At 41.7% G+C, this 19,598-nt stretch overlaps 2 protein-coding genes across 2 annotated transcripts; one reads left to right on the top strand and one right to left on the bottom strand.

The window, feature by feature from the left end:
* Nucleotides 1-617: 617 nt before the first annotated feature.
* On the bottom strand, nucleotides 618-11,631 carry LOC308395565 (NACHT, LRR and PYD domains-containing protein 12-like). The gene is made up of 9 exons (XM_080880478.1): nucleotides 11,501-11,631; nucleotides 8,156-9,779; nucleotides 7,407-7,751; nucleotides 5,888-6,055; nucleotides 4,861-5,031; nucleotides 4,509-4,724; nucleotides 4,234-4,407; nucleotides 1,569-1,742; nucleotides 618-756 (listed from the first exon to the last, which is right to left on the bottom strand). The coding sequence occupies exons 2-9, from the start codon at nucleotides 9,760-9,762 to the stop codon at nucleotides 741-743; spliced, it is 2,871 nt and encodes a 956-aa protein (XP_080736604.1). The 5' UTR covers nucleotides 9,763-9,779; nucleotides 11,501-11,631; the 3' UTR covers nucleotides 618-740.
* Nucleotides 11,632-12,382: 751 nt separating this feature from the next.
* Nucleotides 12,383-14,459, top strand: LOC308395940 (putative nuclease HARBI1). Its single transcript, XM_080881000.1, has 4 exons — nucleotides 12,383-13,042; nucleotides 13,119-13,231; nucleotides 13,317-13,428; nucleotides 13,509-14,459. Exons 1-4 carry the CDS (start codon nucleotides 12,610-12,612, stop codon nucleotides 13,889-13,891), a joined length of 1,041 nt encoding a protein of 346 aa, XP_080737126.1. The 5' UTR covers nucleotides 12,383-12,609; the 3' UTR covers nucleotides 13,892-14,459.
* Nucleotides 14,460-19,598: the final 5,139 nt, after the last annotated feature.

Raw genomic sequence — 19,598 nt, 5'->3', positions numbered from 1 at the left:
GCTGTCCCATGGCTCTCCTGCAGGTAAACATATTACACCCAAGGTGGAAAATTAAAAGTGACCAGCTACAGTTTGGGCAGAATATGATAGAAACTCTCATAAATAACTAACTGATTAAAGCGATGGAAGATGATTCTCAGAGTGTTTTGTGACAACTTTTAATGTCACCCGAGTGTTTTATTATCACTCTGTTTAGCTTTAATTTAAGCCATTTCTCTCATTTTACCACATTTTGTAATGTGTCAGTGTTTATAACTTATGTGAAGTACCTTGTAACGCTGTTTGCACCAGCTGACAGAACGAACAGTTCAACAATTTCAATGTTACAGTGAAAAAAACGAGAATGTAGTAAATTATGAACAATATCGTATATAAAAATGTTAGCTTGTTTTTACACTTATTGTTTTTACTTGGCTACAAATGTCACATTCACGTGAAATAACTTTGTCCTTCACATACCACATGCCTCTCGGCATTAGCAACGTTTCATTTGTTGGAATATGGCCACCGTAACCAAGACGTGGGGCAATTCTTCTATGGCCCAGAAATAAAGTACTTGGTTAAAAAAACATTATATACAAAGAGGTAATAATGGAAAATTAAACATTTCGAATCTTTTAAAGCACATTTGGTATTTTTACACTATTTCTAAGTCAGAAACTCAAACTGAACAGAATTATGTGGTAGCCATCCAGTTTCTGCGCAAATAAGGAGACAGAGCCATTTGTGTCACTTCTTCTTCAGTCCACTGAGACGCTGGAAGATAAGATAACAAAAAAAGGCACATGAATGCTTGAAATAAAGGGAGTGAAATTTGTTATGAATAGTGAAAAGATAAGGATAGAAATATACTGAAGGACAGTTGTGGGTCTTATTTTCCTATTTTGGGGGTGATGATTAACAGGAAACATTTAGTCATCACAATGTAACCCAAAGTGAGTTAAACTTCAGGGACATCAGTCAGTCCAGCCGGGAAGCAGAAACCGCTGGTGCCCTGTTCTCTTCACAGATTCAGATTCACCCTGAACACCTGACAGATGTGAAAGACTCTGGGATCTGTCGCATGTGCTCAGTGTAATCCACCATATTCAAGAAAATCAGTGTTGAAGCCGTGAATGTGAGTACTACCTAATGTTTACACTGCTTTAATGCAATCATGTGATACCTCAGAGAGAGACTTATAATTGGAGCCCATCAGTGGGGAAAATAACAACAACTTTAATGTGGAGCGTTGCTTTAAGCCATTACACTCCCACTGTTTCAGGGCTGTTGGTTAAATTACAGCATTCTTGCTCAACGTTGAATGAAAACAAACATTTCTGTGTTTTTTTAATAACAGACCCAAAGAGATGGAACAATAGTGCCCAGGTTTTAAAAATCTCACAATTTTTCTTTTGTACAGTACCATCTGAGGTCTCACGTTTTACAACTAAATAGAAGTAGAAACTATCAGTGTTACGATACTTAAATATTATCCGTTTTTCTTGGTTGTGAATGACCATCCAACAAGGCAAAAGCAGAAACCCACCTGCTCTTATCTGAGTATTTTTCACATCTTTGGTACTCACTCTATTGTCCTGAGTGCGTATTTGTGGTTCTTCGTTAGCTCCGCGAGTGCTCTGATTTCAGAGTTCTCGAGCCTGTTGCCCACCAGATGCAGCTCTGTCAGATAGAACGGGTTTAACTTCAGGGCTGAGGTCAGGAACTGAACACTCCTCGAGGTCAGGCCACAGGTCCTCAGTCTGAACAGAAACAGAAATACAGAACAGCTCAGTCTACCCCGACAGTGTGGGTCTGCAAACAAACATGCACATGCATTTACCCGAGCTCGACTCAGGTGCATCATTTGGTTATTAACAAATAACTTGGGTGAGTATTTTGTGTTCAAACATTAACAGGACATGTTTGTTATCACTTCTGTCATTTGAGCAATAACTGCATAAATTCAAGGGCAAATCAAAAAATTTGTTACTCTTTATCTCATGGAGACGGTGACACACAGTCTCTCCAGTGCACGTCTTTTGAATTAAGAGGAGCTGCAAATTCTATTTGACTTATATTTCAACTTGTCAACATGTTTTGTTATAAATACAGATCTGAACATCTGGGTGCATTACTGGGCTCACAGTCGACTGTGCTACAAAAACACTAACTTAGCAGCACATATGTGTGGAAGTATTTAAGGTCTCGCCCATTTGTGGAGAGAGGAGTGGGCTAATATCATCTGAAGGTTAAAGCCACAAAGAGACGAAAAAAAAATCATTTGAGGAAAAAAAGTACAAATTTATAAAAGAACTATGCAAAATTTCAAGAGGGAAACTTTCATTAGTCGAGGAACAAAATTGCTTCACTTTACACCAGGGGTGGGGAACTCCAGGCCTCAAGGGCTGGTGTCCTGCAGGTTTTAGATATCACCTTGGGTCAACACACCTGACTCAAATGATTCCCAGGCCTCCGGAGAACTTCAAGACAGGTTGAGGAGGTAATTTAGCCATTTAAATCAGCTGTGTTGGACACATCTAAAACCTGCAGGACACCGGCCCTCGAGGCCTGGAGTTCCCCACCCCTGCTTTACATGGTTAAATGGGTAAAAGATTCACTTATTGCAGGGGTGGGGGAACTCCAGGCCTTGAGGGCCGGTGCGGATGTGAATTCTTTCCAACTTTATCCTGAAGTGTGACAACGAAAAACTGTTCAACTATTTTTTTCCATCATAAATGTTTGTGTTTTTTTATTTTATTTTTGTAACATATTTGTGAGGATTTTTTAACATATATTTGTAAATTTTAATTTTGTAGACTTTTCACATAAACTGAGAACCTGAATTTTACTTCACTGGTTCTAAGCCAGTCTTTCTCAAACTGTGGGATGCGTACCACTCGTGGTACTTGGGCTCTCTCTGGTGGTATGCGGGAAAACTCCTTTTTTTTTAAAAGATTAAATAATATACGATTGTGGAGCTATGCAAAGACAACACAAGAGTTCCCGAGGCTCTTCTGGGAGCTGGGGTCAGCCAGAAAACGTCTCCCTGAGCGTGAGTCCTCTATGAAGAGCAGCCTTTCCTTATCGCCAGTGTCACGGCCACTAGAGAGTGCTGGTGGGCTCATTTCCCTGGGCCTTAAAACTGCAAAGGCGGCACTGCGTTGTCACACTGACGGTAAAAAGCACAGCCCTTTTCCGCGGTGCTGCCGTGCCACGATCCCAGCCACCATCGATGTGTCGGAGGCCCCCGGGAGAATCGGTGGGGGCGCTGGAGATGTCGTGGGTGAGTCGGAAACTATCGCCTGGATGCCGAAGCTCCTTGTAGGGTCGTGAAGCCAAAACTCCGGCAGCTTAACCGCCTCAGCAAAAGTTCAAACGTACAGCTCTGTTATCACTTCCAACATAAATGAAGACAGAAAACTAAACAGCAGTGACGTTTGTAGGGTTACTGAAGTCGGGCTAGTCTGGTATATAATGATGTGCTGCGTTGTGGCTAGCTACACAGCTATGGTTAGCACAATATAAACACAGTGAAGCTGGAGGATGAACGCTAACTTTTTTCCACTCGATAAAAGTTAACGTGAGGGTTCCCGATGGTTAGAGACAAATGCAATCACAGGATGCTGTAAACGAACCAAACTTCAGTCAGGAGAACAACTGAGATAATCGTAAGGGTTGTAGTTACATCGTAAGGGTTTAAAAACTGAGCTTTAAAATGAAGAGTGGTAATAAAAACAGAGAGGCCGACAGTGATCACTGAGTGTTTTTAGGGGCTTGTTGAGATTAAATATAACAAGATACAAAGCATTAAAACATGTTAAATACACAACAGCCTTAATAAATGCAGAGTAGTTTGGACCTGGAAGCAGGATTCATCAGGTCATTATTTAAAGACTGGATATCCCACCTGCTGTGAATGTTTTATTGCAGTACAGTTGTTATTATTATCACTTGTCACATCCTGTTTATGACAGTTAAATAAATAGCATTCATAAGAAATAAAACTGTCTCGTGTAAACTGTATGTGGTGTTAAATAGGCCTATACTACTGTACTTTAATGTCCGTCATAAGGGTGGCACTTCAACAGCCATATATTTTATGAGGTGGTACTCATTGTGAAAAGTTTGAGAAGCACTGATCTAATGTGCCACTGCAGATACAGCCCATGTGTTGACTCGTTTAACTTTATTAGAAAGAGGGGTTTTTTGTTGTTGTTTTTGTAAACATAGTATAAAAGTTTAATAACTTACGACAGTTTCTCAAGTTTGCACTGCGGGCTTTGGAGTCCGATGTAGAGTTTCTTCACTCCCTTATCTTGAAGGTTGTTGTGAGACAGGTCGAGCTCGCTGAGAATGTTCGCCTTTGACATCAGTCCAGAGGCGAGTTCTGCACAGCAGCTGTCAGTCAGACTGCAGTAACTCAGGCTGAAAGGAAGCAAAAAGCTATGTTACAGCAAGCTTTTCTTTCAATCAAACTGAGCCCACGCTGTCATTATGAAGTCTGGTTAAAAAAAAAAAAGATTCACTTCAGAGTTTTCAGGTGGCTCAAAGGATTCATTAGGCCGGGTGAAATTTCTTTCACTCCTTTGTCTCCGATGTGGTTCATGCTGAGGTCCAGGTCTATCAGCTCCACCGCCTGCCACTCGCCAACTCCCATCCAGCCATCGGTGAGCTGCGAGATTGAACAGAGGACCTTTGCCAAGTATCGACAACCTGCACCAGTGATTCCACATCGTGAAACACTGAGGAGAAATACCACAAACATGAATAATGTGTTAAGCCAAATATTCATCGATAATAAATGGATTAAAAATAAATCTTTGCCAGGATTTTTAACGTCTCTTTGTTTCAGTCAGTGTGTAATCAGGTCATGCTTACTTGAGTTTTTGGAGACTACACCACGCATACATGCCTTCGCAGATGATTTTAAACCCAGCATCTTTCAAGCTGTTGTTGCTCAAATTGAGTTCTAACAGAGTGCTCGTTTCACTCTTCAGAGCTTCCCCAATACTTTCACAGCTCAGCACGGTGAGGCCGCAGCAGTACAACCTGCCAAAGACACGAAAGACCATATGAGTGAAATCTATCAATTTATGTTGATAAGCAGCAGTTATCCATACATCTGTGGTGACAGACATCTTTCTTTTTTAAATTGGCTTTCTTGCAAAGTATAATGAAGTTACAGTCATAAATATGGGCTAAACATGCAGAGTTTTTGCTTTAATTATTGGCTGTAAATAAAAGATGGAAGCAGAAATGGCAGCCTCATTAGCTACATTATGGTACCATGATATTTTTGGAAGTGACCATATTTGGAGAGGGTGACATGCTAAGTTAGCGGCTAAAGCTTTGTTAACAAAGTGGAATAATAAACCGTATGAGCACAATATATACACTAGTTCCTGCCATATTATTTGTCAGATAATTGTATTAAAAGCTCATAAAAGGCACCAAAACACTGGAGAAATCCAGTTCAGTGACTGCAGTTAGTAGCTACAGTTACATCTGTCAAAGTAGCCACTAAACCTTAGCGGCATAAATTCCTCCAAACTCCAACTGTCCACAGAAGCCAAAAGATATTTTTGTTAGAAGGTTGTAAACATGGTTGTTTCTGCTTTAAAGCGGTTCTTTTTAACATGGTAGTCTATGGGGGCTGACTAGGCGTAAACGATCCGCTTTGGCGCACAAAAAAAGACACAAAAAAAAGAGGGGACTGTGTATAAAAATGGCTTAAATTTCCCTCGAGTTAATGTGATATTTGTGATCAACTCACTAAATCAAGACTAACCACACTTAAAGCCTACATTTATCCCATAAATCAAACGTGTCTATCTATGAACCCAACTTTTATATGCTTTGGTATGTTACTGGAAAAAGGACTTTCTGTAGATTAAGCCATACTTACTCCAACTTTTTTAGATACGATATGTCAAAATTGTTAAATATCTCATTGGCCCCCTCGTCTCCAATCCAATTGATGCTTAGATCCAACACACTGAGAAAAGGAGGGTTTATCAGCAGAGCTGAGCCCAGATCATAGCAGCCAGCCTCTTTAATGTCACACTGTGACAACCTATGAGTAAGAAATACAGACGATAAATACACAACATAATTTCATCTGTGAGGAATGGTTTTATCAGTGTCATTTTAATATTGTATGTGCACAGCTGTGAGTAAAAGGTGCAGCATTTACACTATCACTCCTTAAAGTATTCGAACTGCTTGATTTCTTTTGGGGGTTTTTCCTCAGTAACATATTATTAATGTTTTAAAAATGTTAATATCAAGATAAAGATACAACATAAATACACAGGTATCCAGATCCATACAACCCTTTTAATTTATTTACATTTTTATTTTATTTAAAGATGCCACAAATTTAGCTTTACAATAATACAAATCGGTCTTTTACACCCAATAACTGAAACTAAAAGTAAAAACACTGATTTGGAATTTTTTGCAAAATTTGTTGAAATTTAAAACCTGGCCTGACTGATGTGCAGATGATCTCGGGGACTGACGACGGACGGATCGAAGAGCTCAGCAAACACAGTTTTTACCTCATTTCCTCATTAATTCATGATTCAACAGTCTGATGATGAGATTGTTTCTGTCTGTTGGTGTGATTTGAATTAGAGCGTATTGTGATGCTCATTTATGTCGTCAATTTTTTGTCTCACTGGGCGTGTTTGTCAGCAAGACCTATGACCTGCACTATGAAGCAAATTCAACGTATCCTGGATAGCTTCCATTATTTGGCTTCACTTATCCTAACATCATAAATCAGGCTAAGCAAATACATGAATGTGGTTATCAGCTCACTTAGGCAACTCAGGGTTATCAGTGTAGGTAAGGTCATGTTCACATGAAAGAGCCAAAGATCTGGTAGCATCAATGGTGTTAATGGACAGGTAAATCAGCTGCCAGGCAGAAACAGTAAGACAGGTAGTGTCGTTCTTTCAGCTGCAGTCCTGGTGGCATTTAACAGCCTGAGACGTGGTAAAGAATAAATAGAAAAAACCCAGAAATAAAACGGTAAGTCTTCTTCGCCTCCATGTAAACTGTACCAATGCTCATCAGGGAGAGACAAACACTTTAGATCCTATTAATCTTTGAGTTGATTGCTCACTAGGTGGTGATCTCTTATGTGGAACATAACCCATTATACCATAGCTTCTCCCCCCCAATTCCTTTTTCACTGTGGAGTATTTGTGATTTTTCCTGACTTATAAGTGGTCTGTGGGGACAGAGTAACTATCGGCTTTATGAATGATGAAGTATTTGAGGGTTTACTTTATGCAAAAGAAAAAAAACAACTTTTTTTGAGAATGTCATTGGGGTTTAAAATTAATCAACAAAATTAAGTCAGAAAAGCGTTAGGGGGTCTTGATAGAGAAACAACGCTTTACCATCTGAACACTTACTTTAATGTCTGCAGCCGGCAACTAGAACTTCCCAAACCATGCGACAGCAGCTTCAGCCCCCGATCTCCTATTCCATTGCTGCTAAGATCCAGCTCTTGCAGTATTTGGTGTTGCATCAGGCATTGGCTCAAATACTGACAGGTCTCTGCGGTCAGTCCACAGCCTTGCAGCCGAAGTATTTTCAGCCTGCAAGTCATACTGTTCAGGCCCTCTGCAAGTTCCTGGACTCCACTGGTGCTGAAGCTGTTGTACCCCAGATCCAGCTCCCTCAGGAATGACTCCTTTGAGCTTAAGACTGCTGCCAACGCTGGGCAGCTCTTGTCAGTCAGGTTGGAGAATTTCAGCCTGCAAAGAGGTAGAAGTTAATGACATCTGGCAAAGAGGGAAATATTGTATGTCCAGGCAAATGTTTAAGTATGTAGACAATGAAATAATTTTGCAGTTACAGCTCTGTGCACAATCACAGTGGGTTTTAAATCGAACCCCTGACACACTGACTTACAGCTTTAATTCAAGGGGTTTAACAAAAGTCCTGCATTACCTGAAGGAACACAGTTTTGTCATATGATGTGAGATAAAACATTTCAGTTCATTTAAATGTACGAATATGTGTGTAGCATCTGTACATACTGCCCTGTGATTGTGAACACTGCCTCTCGCCCTATAACAGCTTGGATCCAGCCTGGATAAGTGGTTAAGAAAATAGGCGTATGGATAAAATTCAGTGAATGCAGTAAGTACAAACTTACATGGCTTTCCTGGATTTGAAAATAGCTGGAATATTCTTGATGAGTTTGTCATCACATCTCACTGACACCTCCATCTCAAAAGTCTCTCGAATCCCTTCAAAAGCTCTGATCCTCTGCATCAAGTCTCTCCAGTGCATCAGTGAGAACCCTGGGATCTGAGAAACGCCATACCTCTGAAAGAACCTAACCTCCTCCTGCAACGCCTGACTGTCGTACTCCCGCAGGCAGTGAAACAGGATGACGGTGCTGTAGGACGATATCTTGCTCAGGATCTTCTTCTTGACATAGCCAAAGAGCAAATCTTTGGGTGGCAACAGCATGCGCTCCTTAATGAGGCCAAACATGAAACGAAGTAGGAGATCAGAGACTCCCTCATTATTCTCCAGCACTTCATCCACTTGATGCTGAATACAGGAGCTTAAATTCATTTTTTGAGCTTTGATGTCCTCCAGTTTGTAAGACGCAGCCAGGAACTCTTGAACACTCAAGTGGCCAAAGCGAAACACAGTGGTACCGTTCAGTCCCGTCTCCGTTCTCAAAACAAGCGGGAATGTTTCTACGAAAGATAAAGCTTCCTCGACACTTATCCCATTTCCTGAAAGGTCATCCTCATACATGACGTTCTGCACTCCCATCCGAAGCAGCGCCACCTTCTTCAGCTTGGTAAAGATAGGCAAGTGTTTAGCTTCCAGCGCACCGAAACCCAGATTGTAAATCTCAGTTAGACTCAAGGGATGCAATTTAAAACCCTTTTGCCCTTTTACGTGATCCTTTAAAGCACTTGCCATAATGGTGCAGATTGGAGGTATCTGACACAGGGAGTCCAGGCTCCTCAATATTCTCACGTGATTGATGGCTTTGTTGACAAGATCATCATCACCGATGACCATTCGGAAGTGCTGCTCCTTCTCTTCATCGCTGAATCCCCGCAGCTCCGTTTTTTTCAGCAAATAAAAGGGAGGTATTTGATACTCGTCTGAAATTCGAGACGTTACCCATATATGAGCTCTTGGGAGTAAATTTCCCCTGATTAGGTTAGTGACAAGACTGTCTACAGTTGATGCTTCAGAAACATCACTCACAGCTGGACAGTCAAAGTTGAGCTGGATTTGAAACTCGTCTAGTCCATCGAGAATGAACCACACCCCGTCGTCATTTAGGACAGATGCATCAAGCTCCTTCAGTTCAGGGTAAAATGTCTGGAGAAGCTCAATCAGGCTCAGTCTATCTTTCAGCAGATTCAATTCCCAGAAGGTGAGAGGAAACAGGAAGCTGATGCTGTGGTACCCCTTGTCCTTGGCCCAATCAAGAGCACAGCTCTGCACCATTGTGGTTTTTCCGACTCCGCTCACTCCTATAGTGATGACTGTTCTATTTCTGTTATGTTGACATTTGCACGATAAAATGTCTGCAAGTGGAGCGTCTGGAAAAAAGAAGCTCCTATCCAGGCGTCTGTACTCATGCTGGAAGAATTCAGGCTCTGTGTAGTTGTACCTGATGTCCTGATAGCAGAGCCTCGAAGGAAGTATTGAGCTTTTGGAAAAGGCTTCATCCAGGCTCTCATATTTGCTCCTCAGCGCAGCTTTGAGACAGGTTTGGAGAGCCATAACAATGGCAGATGCTCCTGAAAAGATGAAAAGTCAGTGAGAAACATTTTACTGCAAAGTCAGTCCACAAAAACTCAGTCAGTGTCTCCCACCTGAAGGTTAAAAACACAGAAGGTTAAAAACACATTTAGGCCATAAAAACCCAACCAAATCAATTTTACACTCAATGCCAGTGCCACAATCACATTTTTGATCAGAATGCTTTTTTTATTACCAGCCTGAGCATCAATAAGTGGGATACGTCATGCTTTCAATAACAAAACAGGCCCAGTTTAATGTTTGTAACAAAGACTAACCAAGAGGAACAATCATTGTGACCCTGGTCTTTAGAAATTGAATGATCCAATGTTGAGGACACAGACAGCTGGAGACATGGCGCAGAGCAGTCATTCCTGTTTCACTCTGAAGTCGCTGCACAGGTGCTCTGTTGTAATCTACAGCTTCTACAGCTTCTACACACAAGGCTGCACAGTCACACAACATTTGCAGTCTGTGAAGAACCAAATCGAGAACCAATTAGGTGTTCAGATGTTCTCTACAACAGTTTAATATATCCCCTTAGACTTAGTGTTGGTTTTATAAATAATTGTAGAGAGCAAAAACTGTTACATTTAGAGTTTTTGTTGTTGACAAAGATTAAATGTATTTTTCAGGCCTTGATATGTGCATTTCCCTGTACTTATGAAGTCACGGGGACTGAAAAAGGCAGGTAGGTGACCAGTTTCAACTTCTATCAACTTTAGAGCTTGTAAGATATTGATAGGTAGAATGCAAAATGTTCACCTAAAACATTTGTCCCCTTTATGTGGAAACAAATGGTTTAATAAGATGCTAAGATTTACACTTAATACACCAGAGGGACAGCTCAGAGAGGATTCTTGTGAGGAAGGACATACAGGAGGTTGGTGAGACAAAGAAAGAAGCTAGGCATGAGGTGATGGGGGCAGATAACCCCCTGTGGCGACCTCTAAAGGGAGCAGTAAAAGAAGAAGAAAGAAAAATATCATAATTTAAGCATCGGAGATGCTGTTTCACAGAGCACTATTTGGAGTTTAGTGTGATAACTGCAGGCTTAACTGCATATCAACACTCATGTGAAAAACACGGAAAAACAAGCTGAAGTGAAATCATATAAACATTTCAAAGTAAAAACAGTAACGGGGCCAATACATCGTTGGAATCGGTGTTTCAGATGAAGATATGTTGTATGGCTCGCACTTTCTCGTGTTTTTTTGTTGCATTTTGTTCTGCTTGCTAAAAATAAATTCATTTTTTAGAAGTTACTCTCACTCAGCAGCAAATCAAACGCTTATTTTACCTGTTGCCTGATAATTATTTACTGTATTATTGATCTGCATATCAACAGTCACTGTAAATACCCGTGTAGCATTGCGCATGCTCAGTGATATAAATTCTTGTTTCGGAAGTGCCCTCAATGTAGCGCGAATAGCTGAAAAGTTAAAAAAACAAAACAAAACAAAAAAACAATAAGGAAACCTAACCATCGTTTGAACACATAGAAATGAACTTTAACTAAAATCGACCCCCTAGGGGGAAAAAAAACACCATCAGCTGCTTTAACCCAGAATGAGAAATCGAAAGTAAAAACACCGGTGTTTGGCAAAAACCTCATCCAGCTGAACTGCAAGACGGGACTGTTGACTCAGCTTCATCTTGCATTATACTGACTCGTTCGTTTACGTATTAATTTACGTATTAACAAGCGAGCCAAACTCACCGAAGAAGCTACAGCACCTTTCTTTTCCACGAAGAGGAGATTGCGGCGTTCACGGCAGCATTGTGCGCAGAAGAAAACGACAAGAAAAAAAAATACTTTCACTTTCTTAGGACCCGCCACAGCTGAGGAGCACGAATGGGCGTGAACCACAAAGCTGATATAATCTGGGAACGACCGCTCTCGGGACTCCTGGGTTTTTAGGGGGCGCTAGCTAGCTACTCCAACGCGTTTGCTCAAAACAACATACATCCCCCGAGTTAAAGATCTTTATTCTGGTTTTCACTTCATTTCACACAGAAGTGGCCATAACATTATACATAACTCCACTTTTAAATCTTTATCGATTTTAACTACCTCAAAATACCCTTCTGTGAGTGTTCTGTGCAAGCTGAGCAACTTTCCCAGCATCCGCCATTTTGACTCCTGGCATGAAGCCAGCAGCAACGGGGACTTTAAATCAAGCGGTCTCCTGATGGACTCGCCTTCAACCACCACAACCAGCTCTTCTACAAACTTGCACCCTTCTGTTGTTGTTTAATAACCCATTCTAACAGCTGCCTGGCGTTTGTAAACGTATGCCCCGACGTAAAGCCTTAACAGCCAGGGTTAGGGTTAACCCTAACAACCCTAACCCGGAATACTAGTGTTTTATGGGGAAAAACAAGAAGGGAAATAAATAAGGAAATAAATGCATTTTTTAAATTCGTTAAAATGATCGCTGCTGTATTCCCGAAACCACTTCCGCCTTTTTTATTTCAATGTTTATTTATTTTTATTCTTTGTACAATCACATCCACATGCTCTCCCACACTGGCTCTGACATCTACCAACCCTCAGAGATACAGGACCTCTCTTACATTTCGTCGTGGATTCCAGACACCTGGGCCCTGTTTCAGGAAGCCGGTTTAGTGGAAAAACTGAGTAAGTATACCCTGAGTTAACGAAAACTCTGGGTTTTCGGTTTCACAAAGCGAGTTCAGCTGCAGCCTGAGTGAGTCACTATGACGACACACTCCGTGAAGCTAACCTGCCCCCTAGCAGGTTTACTACAACTAACCCTGACTGTCTCCGCCCCTTTGTCGGAAACCTGACAGTAGGAAGTGTCGGACATGGCGTGCCACTTCCTTGAAGAGCCAGTAGATCGTGAAGCCCAAATTCTCCGCAGAGCTCTCCGCCGGGAGAGAGTGATCAGAGCGCGTTTGGACATTTTATCATTTCCTGATGATTTTCTGTGCGAACGTTACCGTTTCTCAGCACAATCTATAATTTATTTGGATAACATCCTCAGGCCATATATTACGCATGTGACACATCGCGGACATGCTCTCAGTTCATTGCATATTATTTGTATTGCACTTCGGTTTCTTGCAAACGGGAGCTTTCTGTATAATATTGGTGACGCTGAGCACGTTTCCAAGGCTACCGTCTGTCGGGCAGTCAGGAATGTTACAGTTGCACTGAAACGTCTCCTGTACTCGTCTGTGGTGTTCCCCGGTCACAGACCCACAAGATTTATCAAAGAGGGATGCCACAAAATTGCAGGTATCAGGATGAACAAAACTTAATTTATGATGTGGTGATACTTGGACTACTACTTAAATTGCACATTTATTTTCAGGGTTCCCAGGCGTGATTGGCTATACAGATGGCACTCACATTCCAATCATTGCTCCTTCAGTAAATGAAGGAGACTATGTGAACAGGAAGTCTTTCCACAGCATTAATGTACAGGTACATAGTTCCCTGTAGCATGTCAAACTAACAAATTATTTCATTATAGTAATGGATGCTAATTTGTGTTCTCTGCACTGTGAAGATCATATATGATGCTGCCAACATTATCACAAATGTGGAAGCCAAGTGGCCAGGCTCTGTCCATGACTCACAAATATTCCGTGAATGTACACTGAGCACAAAATTTGGACATGGTGAGTTGAGAATACTTTAAAATATATAAAGACCAATTGCTTCAGGGACATTTGAACTGAAGTGTACCCTTCTGTCTTAGGAGAGTTCACTGGCTACTTGCTTGGTGATAGGGGGTATCCATGTTTACCCTATTTGCTTACCCCTTACCCTGACCCTGAACCGGGCCCACAGCAGCGATATAATCTGGCTAATTGCAGGACAAGAGCCAGAATTGAAATGACTATCGGAATGCTTAAGGCCCGGTTCCAGTGCCTGCAAAGACTCAGGGTCACCCCAGAAAGGGCATGTGACATTATTGTGGCATGTGTGATTCTTCACAACATTGCCACAATTAGAGGAGAACACTGTCCTTCTGAACCAAACATCAGCAGTGATCCAAACCATGAACATCCTGACCCTCCCACGGACATACAAGATGGAAGAGCAGTCAGAGACACCATATGTCACAATCATTTCTTTTGACCCATCACCTCAACATGTTGAAAGAAGAATAAACAGATTTTTTGTTCAACTGGCTTTATTGGTCGCCTGTATTTCCTGTACACAAAGTATTAAAAGATGTAAACCTCATAAAGTGTCTCTGTTGCTTCCTCCTCTGTAACAGCTGTCAATGTTTCTTCATTATTTTCCTGTAGTAAAGAAATAAACAACATTGCTGTTCTACTGTAAACTCATATAATCTGTGGAGTATTACTCACAACTGCATGTTGGTCTGGCTCAACAGGAGGCTGCACCAGATGCAGTACACCATCACCATCAACTGATAGAATATGAGGTTTATACAGGTCACTTATAACTTACAAGGGACCAAATGGCAATTAACAAACATACCAAGCACCTTACACTTCATTGTCATTATGCTCTCAAAGACAACCAAGGCTGAGGGAAGGCAAAATCAGTCGGAAAATAACTTCACTACAAAATAATCCATTATGGTAAAGAGTTTATCAAATGAATGTGTCGCACTGCAAAGGTGACTGTGAAGAAAGGATGTATGCACATCATGTATTATTTTGAATTTACCCCTTATGTAGGCACTTGTGTCTTGCGGGGTTATTGACTCAGAGGATGTCCCCGCAGAGATGCCTTCGGCCACAGGGCGCCCACTGTTTTGGCTGAGGGCCAACTGCTCAGCCTCTGTGAGTGGTGGTGGTGGAGGACCCCCACCTGTTTTTCGGGCCTCTGCTTTTTTTCTGTTGGCTATAACGGGCCACATTTGAGCATACAGAGTAAGCAAATATGTACTTGTAATGTGCTCAGATAATTTCAATAAGTGCTTACAGAAAGAAAATTAATGTAGCCTCTAACTGCAATTGATTTACATGGGACAAACAGACCAAGCACTATGGCTCATAATACAATTACACCTTACCTGTTTGGACTATATTTTTATATTTCATTTTTACTTGCTGCCAGGCACGTTTGGGGCCTGTTGGGTTGCACCTGCGCTCACATCACATCACAAAATAAAATGTATAAAATAACAAATAAAATAACATATGATAAAATAACGTGTTAAATGGGTGGAAATCCCTCGATCAATGTTTAAATTAACACTCACGCATTGACTCTGTCGGCTATGTTTTGCCATGCATGCTTTTGCAGCTGTGGCTGTGTTCCTTTTTTTCGCGGAATTTGCATGTTATCGGCATATGCTGCCATCAGAATTTCGGCCTCAAGCGCTGTAAAATACATTGACCGCGCCTTCTTTCCCTCCGTCTCCATGGTGACTCGCTTAATCTGTGCTCCGCTTATCAGGGCTTTATGTATCCTCGTCCGCGCGCTTCACTTGGGGTTAAAGCAACTCCGCGTTGACTGAACTAATTGTTATCAGCCTTTCTGAAACGGAATATTCCGAGTTGGACAGTTCGGGGTTACTCAACCGTGAGTGTCGTTTTTCACTCTGAGTTTTCCAAACCGGCTTCCTGAAACAGGGCCCTGTGCTCCATCACCATAGCTGGACTGGCCATCGGGCATTTGCCCGGTGGGCCGCTGGCGATTTTTTGTTTTTATGGGCCGATCGATTATTTTTTGGAAGGGTATAAATAATGAAAGGTGTTGGATTGGCCAATTAGTCATGATCGACTCTGGGCTGGACCAATTACAGCCGAGGAGGTCGGATGCACCCTCGCCCTTGTTTAGCAATCTTATAGACGAACTAAAGAAAATGGAGAACAAAAAAAGGAAAGGAGGTGCAGAAAAAATTAGGGCCAAAAAGAAACAAGCCCTTCAGGCAGATGCTGCCAAATGTGTAAAAATAACTGAATTGTTTGGCGGTAGCTATGGCATAGCTTCCACAGATTTAGCAACATCACCAAGAGGCCAGCAGGTGGATAAGGGAAAGGGGAGGCAAGAGGAGGAGAGACCCGAGACGTCCACCGGTCATAGTGGCAGAGGAACTGAACTTCAGGTAAGAAGTTATGACCAGGGCCCTATTTCAGGAAGCCGGTTTAGAAAACTCAGAGTGAAAAACGATACTCAGGGTTGAGTAACCCCGAACTGTCCAACTCGGAATATTCGGTTTCAGAAAGGCTGATAACAATTAGTTCAATCAACGCGGAGTTGCTTTAACCCCAAGTTAAGCGCGCGCACGAGGATACATAAAGCCCTGATTAGTGGAGCACAGATTAAGCGAGTCACCATGGAGACGGAGGGAAAGAAGGCGCGGTCAATTTTACAGCGCTTGAGGCCGAAATTCTGATGGCAGTATAGGGCTTTGGAGCGTGATGTCACGGGGGTGGGCTATAACATGCAAATTTTGCGGAAAAAAAGTAACACAGCCTCAGCTGCAAAAGAAAGGGAGCATGCATGGCAAAACATGGCCGACAGAGTCAATGCATGAGTGTTAATTTAAACATTGATCTAGGGATTTCCACCCATGTAACACGTTATTTTATTATATTTTATTTTATTTTTTATTTCATACATTTTATTTTGTCATGTGATGTGAGCGCAGGTGCAACCCAACAGGCCCCAAACGTTCCTGGCAGCAAGTAAAAATGAAATATAAAAATATAGTCCAAACAGGTAAGGTGTAATTGTATTATGAGCCATAGTGCTTGGTCTGTTTGTCCTATATAAATCAATTGCAGTTAGAGGCTACATTAATTTCCCCTCTGTAAGCACTTATTGAAATTATCTGAGCACATTACAAGTACATATTTGCTTACTCTGTATGCTCAAATGTGACCCGTTATAGCCAACAGAAAAAAAGCGGAGGCCTGAAAAACAGGTGGGGGTCCTCCACCACCACCACTCACAGAGGCTGAGCAGTTGGCTTCCACATTTGTGATAATGTTGGCAGCATCACATATGATCTTCACAGTGCAGAGAACACAAATTAGCATCCATTACTATAATGAAATAATCTGTTAGTTTGAAATGCTACAGGGAACTATGTACCTGCACATTAATGCTGTGGAAAGACTTCCTGTTCACATAGTCTCCTTCATTTACTGAAGGAGCAATGATTGGAATGTGAGTGCCATCTATACAGCCAATCACGCCTGGGAACCGTGAGAATAAATGTAAAATTTAAGTAGTAGTTCAAATATCACCACATCATGAATTAAGTTTCGTTCATCCTGATACCTGCAATTTTGTGGCATCCCTCTTTGATGAATCTTGTGGGTCTATGACCGGGGAACACCACAAACGAGTACAGGAGACGTTTCAGTGCAACTGTAACATTCCTGACTGCCCGACAGACTTGGAAACGTGCTCAGCGTCACCAATATTATACAGAAAGCTCCCGTTTGCAAAAAACCGAAGTGCAATACAAATAATATGTACAGAACTGAGAGAATGTCCGCGATGTGTCACATGAGCAATATTAGGCCTGAGGATGTTATTCAAATAAATTATAGATTGTGCTGAAAAACAGTAACGTTCACACAGGAAATCATCAGGAAATGATAAAATGTCCAAACGCGCTCTAATCACTCTCTCCCGGCGGAGAGCTCTGCGGAGAATTTGGGCTTCAACATCTACTGGCTCTTCAAGGAAGGGGCACGCCATGTCTGACACTTCCTACAGTCAGGTTTCCGACAAAGAGGCGGAGAAAGTTAGGGTTAGTTGAAGTAAACCTGCTAGGGGGCAGGTTAGCTTCACGGAGTGTGTTGTCATAGTAACTCGCTCAGAATTAATCTAAACTCGCTTTGTGAAACCGAAAACCCAGAGTTTTCGTTAACTCAGGGTATACTTACTCAGATTTTGCTCTAAACCGGCTTCCTGAAATAGGGCCCTGCTGTCTATCTGTGTCAGATATAAACCAGGTTTAGTTGTAGTTTGTTTTCGTTGTGCTGACTTTTTACAGTCACTGGTACTGCCTAGCTAGCATGACGGAGTTTATATACTGCTGGGCGGGTGCTATGAAGTTACTGATAGTAAATTTTATTTTATGCTTAAGGTTAGTTTCTCAAACTCCTCAAAATCTTAACAAATTGTGCCAATCCTTACATGTTGCACCAGGCTGATCTATCATCAAAAGTGGAGAAGTCTGTGACAGAGGAGACAGAAGAGCAGCAGAGAGAGATGGAGCAAGAGAGAGAAATAAAAGAGCAGGAGAGAGAGATGGAGAGATGACTTTATGTCATCCATGAGGGATGCATTTGACCTATGTTTCACATATTATAGCCCAACAAGTTTCTTATAGCAATTTAAATATGAGCAATCACTTTTTGGCACAACACCGGCTATTGCAGTTACAGCTTCTTGCCATTTTTTGTGTTTCTTTTTATCGCTGTGTAACTGAGTTCAATTGAAAGCCTGCATGTGCTAGTACCTCTTGCCACAAGTTCCCAGAATCCTTTGCGGTTTTACCCCTGAATGACGTCACATTTTTGGTGGGCCGGTCTCTAGTCAAAATGCCCGGGCCGATTTTTTGTCCCAGTCCAGCCCTGTCCATCACCTATCCACACACCTGCAGTATATAAACACAGGTTGACTCCTCCTCTCTAGGCCTTCATCTCTCTGGAAGAAAGTAAGGGCTGCGATTTTAGTCACCTTTGTTGGTTCTAGTTCTGGTTTAAACCTTAACACCTGTCCTGACTTACTTACCTCAGCTCAACTGGTTGTGGCAGATGCCCTGTGTCCGCCCCTCCCTCAGTCTGGTTCTGTTGGAGGTTTCCTCCTGTTAAAAGGGAGTTTTTCCTTCCCACTGTTGCCAAAGTACGGAGCAAGGTAATGGAGATTGGGGGAAAACAAGACGTACTTTTTTTTTCAATTTTCTTTCCTCCAATGTCCCTTGTTGGGCTCCCTACCAAAGTGCTTGCTCACAGGGCGTCATCTAATTGTCGGGGCTTTCTCTGTTTTCTTTGTATTATTGTAGGATCTTTACAATATAAAGTGTCTTGGAGCATCTGTTGTTGTGACTTAAGGCTATATAATGAAAACTGAATTCCATCTTCTTTGGGTATAAAAATCGTAGGGGGGAAGGTTTTATTTAGGGATAATCTAAACCAAATTTTGAAGGCTACCTGGAGGCGCCTGTATTGCCCTGTAAGTGCCACTGAGGGGCAGTCTCTGCTGACACAAACATAGAGTTAAGTTGGGATTTCCTGATGTGTGTGTGTGCTCTCTCTGAAAGGTAGGTAGTGCATGAGGCGGGCTTCTTACAGTGTCCTTTAAGAGCAATAAGCATGCTACATACAGGGACTTCATTATATTAATTACAGCCTTGTAAGACTTTGTTTTCTGGTATGGCACAAAACCATACACTTTAATCTTCTGGCCTCAACATAAACCTGACACCTTCACTTGTACCTAAACTGCTTGTTTGGAGTCAGTATTGGTCTAAACACATACCGTCTTTAATCTTTGCTAAATAGCTTTGAACTACACATAGCAGTCAACTCACCTAACCTTTATTTGATCCCTTCTCCTGATCAAATAGACAAAACCCACAATCTGTCTTTGTTTTTTTGTTTTTTTGCCTCACCCTCTAAATCCACCTTTGCTTTCCTATATTTATTGCAAAGGCCACACTTGTGGCTTTGAAGATCTTTAGTTGAACCCATGTTCCAAAGAGACAGGCAGGAGTCACAATGAACCGGGGACAAAGACCGGAGAACAACTCCATTAGCTTGAAGCCTAATGTCTCACTATCAGTTCCAGGAAGCTTTTCACTTTGTTACAGCACATTATGTACCACACTTTGGCATACACTATT

The sequence above is a fragment of the Rhamphochromis sp. 'chilingali' genome (genome assembly GCF_963969265.1).
Source record: "Rhamphochromis sp. 'chilingali' genome assembly, chromosome: 4".
NCBI classification, from domain to species: Eukaryota; Metazoa; Chordata; class Actinopteri; order Cichliformes; family Cichlidae; genus Rhamphochromis; species Rhamphochromis sp. 'chilingali'.
This window is presented reverse-complemented; position numbering and strand designations above follow the sequence as displayed.

Bases quoted from the DNA above. Each gene is read 5' to 3' on its own strand.
- LOC308395565 (XM_080880478.1), bottom strand. From the start codon at position 9,762: ATGGCTCTCCAAACCTGTCTCAAAGCTGCGCTGAGGAGCAAATATGAG. The intron at 5,032-5,887 runs GTAAGTATGGCT...TGTCTTTGGCAG, and splicing joins TCGTATCTAAAAAAGTTGGA to GTTGTACTGCTGCGGCCTCA. The intron at 4,408-4,508 runs GTGAATCTTTTT...GCTTCCTTTCAG, and splicing joins AGCCACCTGAAAACTCTGAA to CCTGAGTTACTGCAGTCTGA.
- LOC308395940 (XM_080881000.1), top strand. From the start codon at position 12,610: ATGGCGTGCCACTTCCTTGAAGAGCCAGTAGATCGTGAAGCCCAAATT. The intron at 13,043-13,118 runs GTATCAGGATGA...ATTTATTTTCAG, and splicing joins GGGATGCCACAAAATTGCAG to GGTTCCCAGGCGTGATTGGC. The intron at 13,232-13,316 runs GTACATAGTTCC...TGCACTGTGAAG, and splicing joins TCCACAGCATTAATGTACAG to ATCATATATGATGCTGCCAA.